The 12419-nt window shown below is 32.9% G+C and overlaps 1 protein-coding gene across 3 annotated transcripts; it reads right to left on the bottom strand.

Moving 5' to 3' along the window:
- Positions 1-455: 455 nt before the first annotated feature.
- Positions 456-12163, bottom strand: LOC108210390 (DNA-binding protein RHL1). 3 transcript variants are annotated; one of them, XM_064089387.1, is made up of 13 exons: positions 12079-12134; positions 11722-12047; positions 10173-10283; positions 7457-7543; positions 7127-7347; positions 5152-5288; positions 4873-5036; positions 3559-3595; positions 3428-3477; positions 3252-3300; positions 2277-2311; positions 857-895; positions 456-641 (listed from the first exon to the last, which is right to left on the bottom strand). In XM_064089387.1, the coding sequence occupies exons 2-13, from the start codon at positions 12028-12030 to the stop codon at positions 603-605; spliced, it is 1278 nt and encodes a 425-aa protein (XP_063945457.1). In that variant the 5' UTR covers positions 12031-12047; positions 12079-12134; the 3' UTR covers positions 456-602. The 3 variants fall into 3 exon arrangements, with proteins under 3 accessions (XP_063945457.1, XP_017237139.1, XP_063945458.1); XM_017381650.2 differs by having other exon boundaries at positions 5152-5264; positions 11722-12162; XM_064089388.1 differs by lacking the exon at positions 456-641 and having other exon boundaries at positions 857-929; positions 11722-12163.
- Positions 12164-12419: the final 256 nt, after the last annotated feature.

Genomic DNA, 12419 nt, shown 5'->3' with positions numbered 1-12419 from the left:
AATCATTTCAATTATATGACTAAGAAAAGCTAAAAATCATTAAACCTGACAAACAGAACTATTCCAAATTCAGCCCAAGTATTCTTTTTGCAAAAATTGAAAAGGAAAACTAGAAATTATTTTTTATTTATTACATAATTTTGAGTGCAATGCAATCTAGGCTTTCAGCTCATACTTGGTTCTCTTATAGTAGTCGTCCGATTCTTTTTTCCCTTCGTCTGCTGTTCTGATGAAGAGGCGCAGCATACTCACTTTCAAAAGTTTCAACAGTCAATGTTTCGTCTCTTACTAATATTCTTCTTTCAAAACTTACTATTAGAAAAGTGACAATGACAACACAGTTTACATAAATACATCCAAGTAGAGTTTAGTAACAGGAGTCGCATTCTGCGATTTGTCAACAAGAAGTTACAACTTACGATAACCGCCTTTTTCCACATTTATATCCAGCAAATTCTATTTCCATGTTAGTCAATCGAAGTAGCTCCAGGGTTGCACCAAAATATGAATATACAGACTGAGATAGCGCTGCAGCTGCATGTAGATAGTAGATGAACTTGAATATGGTGCCAGCATCTTGTCGTCTTTGAAGTGACTTGATATCAGGCAGTCCAATCACTGTCACTTCCAATTGTATCATCCTGTGGAGAAGTTTATGATAGTCAACAAAATTACTCAAGTTATACGTAAAATATTTGAGAAAAATCTGTCAAGTTTTGGTTAACACTTCAGCTCACCGCGATAGTCCCAAACTATGAAAATACTTTGATGTTACTGTGCTTTCTAAAATCTGATTTTACAGGTTACTAGAACAAGAATAAACATTATAAATCTTGCTAACAGCTTGAAAGCATACCTTCGATGAACTTGAGAACTCTTCAATGTCATCTTCATCCTAACAAGTTTTATAAACATGTTAAGAGATATAACTATGTTACAAGACAATGAGCCAATAGATCAAAATCAATTTTGTTTGTACTCATTCACTGTATGTACCAAGAAATATCATCCAATAGCTAACTAGAGCAAAGCAAAGCTGTATAACAAAAGCTATATATTAACCTATCTAACCAATATTTTAAAAGTTGGTGATAAATCACGATTAATTGCCAATTAATCGTTGTTTGATCAGATCCGGTCCTGATTAAGCGATAATTGGATAAAAATCATTTTCTTTAAATCAGTCAAAGGTTGGATTAATCGGTCAAAAATCGATATAATCAGTCAAAAGTTGGTCATTTAAAAAAATGAAAAATTATTTTAATAAAAACAAAATACAAAGGTGTAGTGTTTTAGAATGAAAAATTAATCAACTTAAAATGGATATAATATAACTGTGTATGATATATAATTTTTTTATTAGATTATATCATGTAAAGGACCTATTGTATATGCCGACAAATTTTGAAATTTAGTGATATTTGCTGAACATTTAATGGGTAGTATATTTTTGGTAAATAAATCTACGCTATTTTGATTTTATATGACTGTAAATGTACAATATATGTAAAATAATTATATATAATTTATAAAATAATATTAAATTGATTCCTATTATCCGATTAATCCAAGGTGCCTTTACCGACTAAGTCCGATTCCCGCTTTTAAAACACTTTATCCAACATTTGAATTGTCATCATGAATTCTGTATATAAAGAAAAGTATCTCAGCCATTGCATATGCACATTGCACCATAAGCCCAAACATCCGAGTACTGAGACAAACTACAGAACCATTTACAAAGTCAAGAAGAAAATATATTTCTTCATTAGATCATGGCCATTATATTCATATAAAACATATAAAGAATATCAAAAGTAAATGTGTACATGCGAAATAACAATATATAATACCCTTAAGATAGGATGATACTTTTACAATATCAATCATTTGCGGTGACCATAGAGCATTTGTGGAAATTCACAAATAAGCCCTAAAATCCGATTTTGAGGCCTAAATATTTACAGAAGCCCAAACCCTTGTCAATTTAATAATTGGCATCCTTATTGATAACTATCTGATATATTCATATAGAATGCAAATGACTCAAAGCAAGATTATCGCGACTGGTCAATAAGGACTATGACAAAAGGAGGATTGTTGCAAACTTACTGCATGGCTGCTGCAATGAAGATCATTGCTATATGTTGAGTACGATATTGAGTTACAAGCATATAGAGAAAATCGAGGGTATACAACACAGAGAGAATCCAAGTCAACCAAATATTTTCCACCTGAGGAAAGAAAATTAAAGGTGACAGACAAAACTATATTACCTCGAGCTTTTTCTTCCTTGCTGCACCCTTCGTACCTACAAGTTTCAGATAAAACAATGGTTTAAAGGATTAAACATGCAAATAGAATATACAGACAACACGTGAAACACCAATTTTACAGAAAAGATATAGATAAAAATATAAAACCGTTATGTATCTAGAGATTGCGCAAATCTTAATTACACTAAGAATAAGCATTTTGCACATTAAACATATACTTCATATTGCGGAGATGGGAAAGCAGCTATTCAGATATTTAAATCTTTCATGACACCTAATTTCTCATGATTGCTTCATTTGTGTTAGTGATTCATTTAAAGCTCTAGTTTTGTAATGTTATAACAGATATCTATACTTCTTATTCCTCAATCATGATTTGGCCGTGTCTGTGGCTTTAAATTCACCATGGGTCATCTCTCCCTAGCCTATCTGCTTGAAAACAATTTTGGGCACTTGCGAAACAAGATTGGCAGTTTTGGGTTATTCTTACATGTCAACAGATAATATTTTTTCTTCCATTTAAAATTGGACTTTGACCCTAATAATGGCGATGGTGCAACAAAATACAATCAATTAAATCATCTACTTCCATAATATGAACAAAAATAAAAACATTAGGATTTATCTTTGTACATCAGCCGACAGCAATTTACACCACTAGAATTTAAGGCTCGTAGTAATACCTTCCACACCTTTAAGGTTATACAACTACTGTGTTGCATAACTATTAACCCATAATACAGCATACATTAACCTTTTATATGTTCTTCAAAGGTGTCCTAGTCAGATGCTTGGGCGGGATTATAGACATATTGTCAACAATTGGAGCCAGAACCAACTTCAAAACTACAGCTTATGTTAGGGGGCGGGGGGAGGGGGTGGGGGAGGGAGGAAGGGAGAGAGAGAGAGAGAGAAAGAGATGGGGGGGGAGAGAGAGAGAGAGAGAGAGAGAGAGAGAGAGAGAGAGAGAGAGACCAGATTTCTTTTCCTCAGTTGCTTTTCTCTTTTTATTTGGACCTTGAACCTGCAAAGATGTACATCAGAATGTAATGCCATGCCGGTCAAAGCTTGAGAATAGGTTAGAGCTTATTGAGCTCCCTTTGAGTATATGTTACAAAATGAAATGAGGAACAAATGAAGCACGCCTTAACTTGATCACTCTTCCTTTTTGAACCTTTCTGAGGCAAGCTCTTGCCAGATTCTAGAATGCATGGACACAAAAAATGTTACAACTTATCTAAGTTACCTAAAAATTGAAGTGACAATCAGAAGAGTTGCAAACCTTTCGATGATAAATCCTGTTTCTTTGATGGCACCTTCTGAAAAAGTTTATACATATTCATCAGAAACAGTTGTATAAAGGATGTTGTTTTTCCTATAGTCGCATGCATTCATGCAATGCATATTAATGAGAGGTTCTGGTAATTCTGTTTGTTACCCCAAACTACATGTCGATAACAATACAAGTAATCAACACAGTATTAATAAAAATAAGAATATGAAAATTTGAAGTGGAAAGCTCAATCTGAGAAAACTCAGGCAAAGCCTGTTTGCAAGGATGATAATCACCGGGCTATTTAGCAATTGCTTTATTCTACATAATCTTGTGAGACAATTTTGATTGGTTTGCACTTGATCCTTAAAATAATGGCTAATGTTAATTTCATAGTTCAGTTTGCAGGGGCTATATTATCCCATCCTCTTCCTAGATATTTATAGATTTAAAAGGCAATATAACAGAAAAGAGAGTAAAATGAGTACATTTACACTCCTATCCCATACTCTCAAGTTTTATATAGGAAAGAAAGCATAAAGTACCTTCACTTTTACTACAAAAATGGGATAGAAGGGAAGTGAAGTGAATAAAATCATATAAAATACTTTTTAATTACAAATATAAACTTGTATCTTCAAGGAATTGATAAATAAACTCCACTACTAATTACGCTCCAGTATTCAAAATTTCATGCAGGATGTACAACACGTGTACTGCAATCTCAGAAGCTAATAAATCATTTTGCTAGTGATGTTTTGTAGTTGCATCCATGTCTCTGTTACATGATAAAAGCAGTTCATTTCACTTCCTTTACTTCCCTCGATTTTCATCCACTTTCGTCCATAGATAACTCTGAAGAAAGGTTTTAAGGATGAAATATAGTAGGAAAGTAGATAAAAGTAGGCTGATAGCCCAGGGAATATAATCCCCAAAAACATTCATCACAGTGGAATGGAAGTTGTGGGAAATTAAGAGGAATATGATTGCTAAACACCTGAATGATTTTAAGTACACAAAACATATAAAACTGCTCTAAAAAGAGAGACTTTGTTTTTTCTGCCCTGCTAAACCTTACTTATCTTCTTCTTTGTTGTTCACCATAAGAATACTAAAAAGGCACATGAACTTGTATAAAATCGAGATTGTAAGAACAAGTTAACATCATAGAATCAGAGAAAATTGCATGGAAATATGGAAATCTTAACATGTAGGTGATATGGGCAGAAAAGTACAAATGCCTATCCAACTATAAAATACACACACAAAATATTATAATGATTGCTGTTAAAACATTTTAAAGTGCGACTAATGATGCTTAACCTTTTCCTCAACTTTCTTAAACAATGTAGATATGGTAGCCTGAACAAGAGAACTTTTATTGCTGTTACTGATATCCTTCGACTTTGTAACTGACTTAGCCGAAGTGTGCACTGCAGCATCTGCATTGTCTATGTCATGTGACATGGGGTCCGAGTCATCAGTCTGTAACTTTATTGTTAAGGAATACAGAGGATTGATAAAATGGCTGGCAAATAAATAATTCATTCAATACCAAATGTTGCAATAATAGACCAGCAAAACAAGGTAATCAGAGGATATTTTTGGAAGTGCATTTTGTCTTCGAGTATTCTGGATCAGCTATTTCTTTCTTCCCCTCAGATGTTCCAGTTATATCTTCAACAGAATCATCCTCAGAAGAAGCTTCTACAAACCTTTGGGGGGAATGGAATAAATCACTGAGCTATTAGTAAAGAAGGTGATTCAGAACAAATGGCAATAGGAGCTTAGTGAAATTTTTGGTATAGCAAACCTTAAACATATATCTAACAATTATTCAATTTATGTTAGAGGCCATATAGAAGGTTAAAATATCAGAAAGATCCTCTTTATTTATATATACTATTATGGGGGGTTACTGTTGCTAGACAAAAGAAAAATTATGGGATTGCATCTACTTGCTGACAAAACAGATACTTAGCAACTTACTGTATTTGTAAAAATTTCAGATACATTAGAAACAGTCTAATATAATGGCTAAAGACTTGGTAAAATACCCCCGTTACCCAGACTCTTTAAGTTTGCCCTCATACCCTATCGACCAGACATGACATGGGTGTAGGTGTGGGATCTGAGGCAGACCCTTCATATAAAAACCAGAGACTTCAACTTAATGCAATCTAGTTCAGAATGATCTACAAGGCCCCACAACAACTTTTTTCTAGAAAAAGGTGTTCATACATGACGATTTCCATGTAATCTTTATGATTTATATGATAAAATTTAAGTTCGAAAATTATTAAACACTGAAGTGGACAAAAAACAGCCAGCAAGTGAAGATGTATTGGTGACTAATTATGCACCAAGAGTGTATGCTCAAAAATGGCAGCTATTAAACAAGAGTCATCTTCAGGACTGGAATGCAGGATATTGACTTTCAAAACAAAAGTAGCTGCCTTAGGGGCAGGGTTGAATTATATTATGTGCATACTTCCTATACACACTAATCTTTAAGCCTTAAAAGGTAGTGGCAGCATTAGATGCATATTATTTGCCAGTCAAGGGTTCCGATTATTTTCCAATTCATCACCCAAAAAGCAGCTTCTGGGTTCAATTTTGATGCAGAATGTATCTTGGCTTCTGAAGAGGTTAACAATTGAACTGGTAATAAGTTAATCATTTGTCTTGTTTAGATATTATGCATCATATAAGGAACACTTGCTATGTGGTTTAAATTGAACCTAATGTAGGTGCTTTGATGGGGTACGGGAAGGAGTAGTGTGGGGAGAAATTAAGAATCTGTTGCTATCCTGTATTTGATACGACATTATTTAATTAAACTTCTTTAATTGGGTAATTTAAGTTCCTATCCGTTTACTAATGAGGCCTTTTCAAGTGCCATTACATTGTTTTATATTGGGTGAGTCAAATTTGGGAATACAGAATGATTGCTCAGTCAAGTCGCAGGGTCTCTTATTAGCATGACTAAGGCGTTTAAGTATATGCACCTCAAAGAACCTGTAACTTTTTTCGCCTTTTCTTGATTATTCATGTGTTCTCGAGTATTCAGTACTTTAGCAGCTGAACTGCTAAAGTTAACGATTATGAGGTGAAGTACTATATAATTCAGGAGAGATCAACTAGGACACTACACTTGGGGGTACTCCAGTACTGACTACAATTAAAAAAAAGACACTATAAACATTTTCTATGTAATACAAATGATATGTTAGAATAACATATAATATGCAGCAACTAGCAAACTTATTTTCTCAGTACCGTATTATTGAAGCATGCTGAAATCATTATTTTATATCTTATCTCATCTGCAATATTATAAGAATTGTTAGACGTCCTATATCCTTTATCTTCTCCAAAATAGAAAAAAAAAAAAAAAATTGTACTATGGATACAGCATGCTGGAACTTCTGGTAGCATGCAGTTGTGTATTTTTATGTGAAAGGAGAGACAACAAGTTCTTAATGCATTTTATAATCAGCAATCAGCAGGCAGAGTAATCCATCTCACTATAACTACTAACCAGTCTAGTATTCAAGTATAAAGCCACAGTATTTACTTGTAAGATTTTTTCGCAGTCCTAGCTGAATGTCGACTTGGAGTCAACATTATTTGATCCTCCAAATGGGTGAGATCATTTGAGCTGTCAGATAGATCATCATGCAACTCAGTTTTAGAAATTCCTTTGGCTATATTGTCACTTCCAGTTTGCTTTATAGTCTGCTTTCTTCTGCATGCTGCACCAGCACCACCTTTAAAATCACATTCTGCATGTGGTCCCTGAAACCAACATAGTGAAGTCCATGTACGCTAATTTCAGAGCATGTTTGACTTGATGAAATACTACATACAAAATGCTAAAATTAGAGCAACTCTCATGCAGACTTGCCATGTTCATCTCCTTAGGAAACTCAAGGCGAAGTTCTTCTGGGTTCTCATCTTTATTGCCAATCCACCATGCCTCAGAAAATACAATCTGGAGAAGAGCGACACTAAGTAACTAACATACATGAATCTTAGCACATTGTAACATGCAAAAGTAAATGTTAATACATTCAAAACTATTACGAAATACAAACCAAAAATATCTTAGTAACTAAAACAGTTATAAATATCATGGATTTTGATTCTAAACTGCTTTTATATATTAGAAGTAATAAAATAAAAAACATGCAAGAGAGGCAGCTGGAAACGCTGGAAGCTGCAGCCTCGCGTGATTTGAAGTACTGCTATTGCAAACTTGGTATATTTGATATATTAGCTTCTAGTTTGGCTCATTTGCAGTTTTATTTGAAAATATTTGTTCAGGTTCAATCTTTACCATCATTTTATTCAAATCAAGTATATTTCTTCTTTTATAAATTTATAATTTCAGTTATATATTTAGGACATGATAAGTACAGTTTAAGTCATATCATACATATAACATACTCCATCTTTCTTTTTTCATGTAAAGTCTTTGTTATTTATCAGCACATTCTGAGCATAAGCACTTATATACATCTTATAATACATTCAGGTTAAAGATATAACTAATTAGATAACATCACTTTGGATTCATCAAAACAAAATTGATTAGGTGAATACCACAAACGAGTTTAAAGTTTAACAAAATAGTTTTTCTTTCTCTGGCCAAGAAAAATAGTTTTTCTTTCTTGCATATATATTAAACATAACTATTAATTAGTATTATAACCTTTGACAGATAATTAATTTGGGTAACAAAAAATTGTATAAATTATATTCTAGATCAAATTTTAGTTCAAGTATAGGATTGTTTTTTTATACATCTAAAAGGATATGAATAACTTGAGAATCCTAAGACCAAAACCGGTCATAATTTTTTTAATTTAATCATAAAATATCTTTGATTACCCAAATATATAGTTTATTATTTTTAGATAATCTTAGATACAATATTATTATCATTAATCATTAACATCCATCAATTGTAATAATCATTAACATAATTGTTTTGCTTATTAGTTATATTGTAGAACATAGTGTCTTGCGATTTATAAAAATAATTGTTGTACTTGTTGATTACGTTGTAGAACATATCTTCAAGTTGTTGGATATTTAATAATATTGTAATAAAAAAAATTAAAATTGAAACCATTATTTTATATATTATATCTGATTTTAAAGAATAGGATTCAAAAACTACACTTTAAAGGTGGACCCCCTCCCCCCCTCCCTCCCTCCCTCCCTCCCTCCCTCCCTCTCTCTCTCTCTCTCTCTCTCTCTCTATATATATATATATATATATATAAACCATCATTGTTTCTCCCTAGACCACCCACTCCTGACATTTACACAAACAAACGCAACATAGTCTGTTATGCTAAACCAAAACAATGCTGAATTTAATAAAGCAGTGGCTGTGTGTGTAACACACAGACACAAAGGTAACACACAGACACAGAGGGAGGGAGAGAGTTACCACCTCAGATGTGACCCTGGTAGTGATAAGAAATATAATCCACAGTCAGGATTTTCATTCTTAGTAACTCTAATTTAACAGGAAATAAAAAATAAAACACTTGAACTAATGTAGTGGAAATGAATCTGAGAGCATCTCCAACAGTATTCCAACACATTGCCTAAATATAATATATAAAACTAGATCCTGGCAAGTTAGAACATAGATAGTTAGTTTCATCTCCAACAATGTTATAATATATAAAACTAGATCCTGGGAAGTTAAAACATAGATAGTTTTATTTCCAACAATGTTCCTTATACTCATTCCTTATTTAATATTTATCAACAGAAGTACTCTCTATCGTACAACTATAATAGAGAGAGAAAGAGAGTTTTGTGATATTTTATTATAAAATACAAGTTATGAGAACCTTAGGAGAAGAGAGAAATTCCTCTAGAGAAAGGAATGAAATGAGTATCCCTGTGCAGTGAAACACATAAAATGGAAAGAAGTGCAAGCTCCAAAGCACGATTTTTTGCCAAAAATGATCTAAATTATTACTTGCATAATTTTAAGCATGTTTGTTTTAATATTAAACAATGAAATAGTACTTAAATTAATTTCAAACATAAATAAAAAGTCCAAAACATAATGGGAATATCACATGAAAGAATCAAACTACCAATCAATAACATTTAGTAAGTCAAAGGCTTCCAAATCGTTTGGCTCGCTCTCAATTCCCTAAAAATTATTTCTCTTCCTTGTAGATGGTTATAACTTACAAAGATATGTAGGCATTTTTTAACTGTGAGGCTATTTTAGTCTTTTGTATTTTTTGAGATTTTTTACATTTTTTAAAACTATATTTTGTGAGTTTTAGTGAGTAATTGGGAGTCAAGCGCATTTCTACGCCAATTTCATAATCATGTTAAATCGCTCATACACACCTCGCAAAACCTTCTCTTGCTCGTGAAGCACGATTGATTCGTGATTAATCAAGATTTTAACAACACTTATTTTTTGCACTCATTCCTTAAAATTTAAATAAGGAGTATAAATAGCAAATCTCTTAGAGTTGCTCTGATGCACCTAAAATGAATCCTTTAGAACTCACAAATTGATTCGCTCAACAAATAGTGATACTCAATATCATTAAATAAACATGAGGGAGAACACTAACCATGGTGTCAAAGTTGTCCTCACACATGACATTTTTCCCACCTCTTGAAAATTGCAAGGTCAAGTACCTATTCTTCGGGAAAATTATAGTTCCAAACAGTTTCATCTTGCCCTGTGCAAATGAAAACCATAATTAATTTAAAATAAAAACTATAATATCTTATAGACACAAGTAAAATCACAACACAAGGAAAGAAAACAGAAGGCAACATATTTTTTAACTTCATAACTCATCTTCGCACCATACGGAAACCAAAATATAACATATATATGCAGTCGCTAATCTCTACTCTTAAGGGTAGAGATTAGTTGTGTGTACAATCTATGCTTCTTGGACCCCTGCTCTACGTGTGGCATGCAGCGGATGCATTTTTTTTAGAGGGAATGCAATTATAAACGCGAGTTAAATTTTATATAATTTATCAACTAGTAGCTTTAATATTTCACATATTCTTTCAAAATTATAATAGTTCCAGTCAAAAATGCACTAAACAGATGAGATTTAAGTAATGCTAAGGACGTGGATCTTTCTGGCGTCAAAAAAAAAAAAAAAAAGTTCAGACATTTGAACTAATAGGTCACCCGCTATCTTCTGTTTGACATTTAGCATTCTAACCTCCCTTTTTTATACTGTTCATATTTGTGTTTAATGTTCTATTGCTGTAGATGCAGCATGAAAGGGCCAGTGTGCAAACAACCCCTCTACTGCTCTAAGAGTACAAAATTTAAGGTCTATATACATTTATGCTTTCAAGCCACTGCTCGATTTGACATAATTTCTCAACTGTCGCTTTGATCTCTCAAATTTCTTCCAACTGACTCTAAGAGCATCTCCAATAGGCTCTTTAAACAAGCTTAACTTCAAATTTGAAGAAGATCTATAAAACTAGTGCTCCTATAGGCTCTTAGAAACTCTTTAAAATTTTAAGAGTCTCTTCTCTCTCCTCTCTTTTAAAGAATATCTAGATGCTCTTAACTTATTATTTATGAATATAATATTCACATCCCCCACTTATGTTCACTTCCCTCTAATTCTATCTCCAACTTTTTTTCTCAAATAACAATAAAATATAAATAGAAAGCTAAGTATAAAGAGTGGTGTTGAAGTCTTCACGTTATTCAATGAATAAACTTATGGAGCCAAATATTTATTTAGTTTTTTAGGGAATAATTTAAGAGCCTGTTGGAGATGTTCTAATGCATAATAATTCCAGTTACATACAGACTCCAATCACATTTTACAATCATCCTTCATATTTACACACCCAAATACAAGCACACATATATACACAACTCATGATCCCGAGATTCTATTAGAGTATCAAAATTATAAATTAAACTAAACATAAAATACAGATGTACATATCTATCACGGATCACGACCAACAAAGTGTTAATTTATCAAACATCACTTTGCCAATAAAACATTAACTTATCCAACTTAGTAATATATCAAATATCAACTAATCGAAGTTACGGAAAATGAATAATATGACTATGAATATAAAAATAGAGAGTTCGTAATGTATCGAAGTTGTTGCAAAAAAAACCTGCGGAAAATCAAGATAGAGAACCGGGTTTTTAGTGCCCAAATCCTTAAGGTCCCCAATTTTACCACCGGAAAGAGGGGCGAGAAGGCCCGGAAAGGACAAGAGAAACTTATTCTTGCGGTGAGACTTCTTGAGTATGTCTGTGCCGTGATGTTTAGCTACTAATTTGGAAACATTGAGGGGTTCAGATGTTGAAGCATGAGTGGTGAGGATATTGTTGGAAATGGCCAGGTTTTTGAGGCGGTTACGTTCTTGTGCTTCTGGGTTTACTGGGGCATTTGCCTTGCTTTTCTTCTCGCCTTTCGCCATTTCACCAGATGCCTTTGTGTGCGCTGCTGCCTGCCGGGGTGGGGTGGGGGTGGGGAGTGTTCAATTTCGAAATTGTTTGCCGCAGTTATAAGGAGGGGTCGTGATCCAAGCACTTTCTCCCGAGTTCCGAGTACTCCTTCCATCCAATTTTAGATATTAAAAAATATATTTCCACTTATTATCTTAAAATTTTCTTTTTATGTAAAATGAAGATTCTAAAAAATCAAAGTAACAACTAAAATATGAAAGAATATTAGGATTATAACAATTTTTAACAAGGGTCTATTTCGGTGTGCTATTAGAAAAATTGTTGTTGAAAAAAGTGTTGTTGATATTTGTTTATCTTTAGTTATAATATAAAAAATAATATTTTTGATGAATCTTTAACA

This window comes from Daucus carota, chromosome 3 (assembly GCF_001625215.2).
Source record: "Daucus carota subsp. sativus chromosome 3, DH1 v3.0, whole genome shotgun sequence".
NCBI classification, from domain to species: Eukaryota; Viridiplantae; Streptophyta; class Magnoliopsida; order Apiales; family Apiaceae; genus Daucus; species Daucus carota.
Note: the sequence above shows the minus strand (reverse complement) of the source record. Positions and strands in the feature narration are given on the sequence as shown.

Coding starts and splice junctions, on each gene's coding strand:
- LOC108210390 (XM_064089387.1), bottom strand. CDS start 12,030: ATGGCGAAAGGCGAGAAGAAAAGCAAGGCAAATGCCCCAGTAAACCCA. Junction 3,596..4,872: donor TTAAGAAAGTTGAGGAAAAG/GTTAAGCATCAT, acceptor AAACTTTTTCAG/AAGGTGCCATCAAAGAAACA. Junction 3,478..3,558: donor ACAGGATTTATCATCGAAAG/GTTTGCAACTCT, acceptor CATGCATTCTAG/AATCTGGCAAGAGCTTGCCT.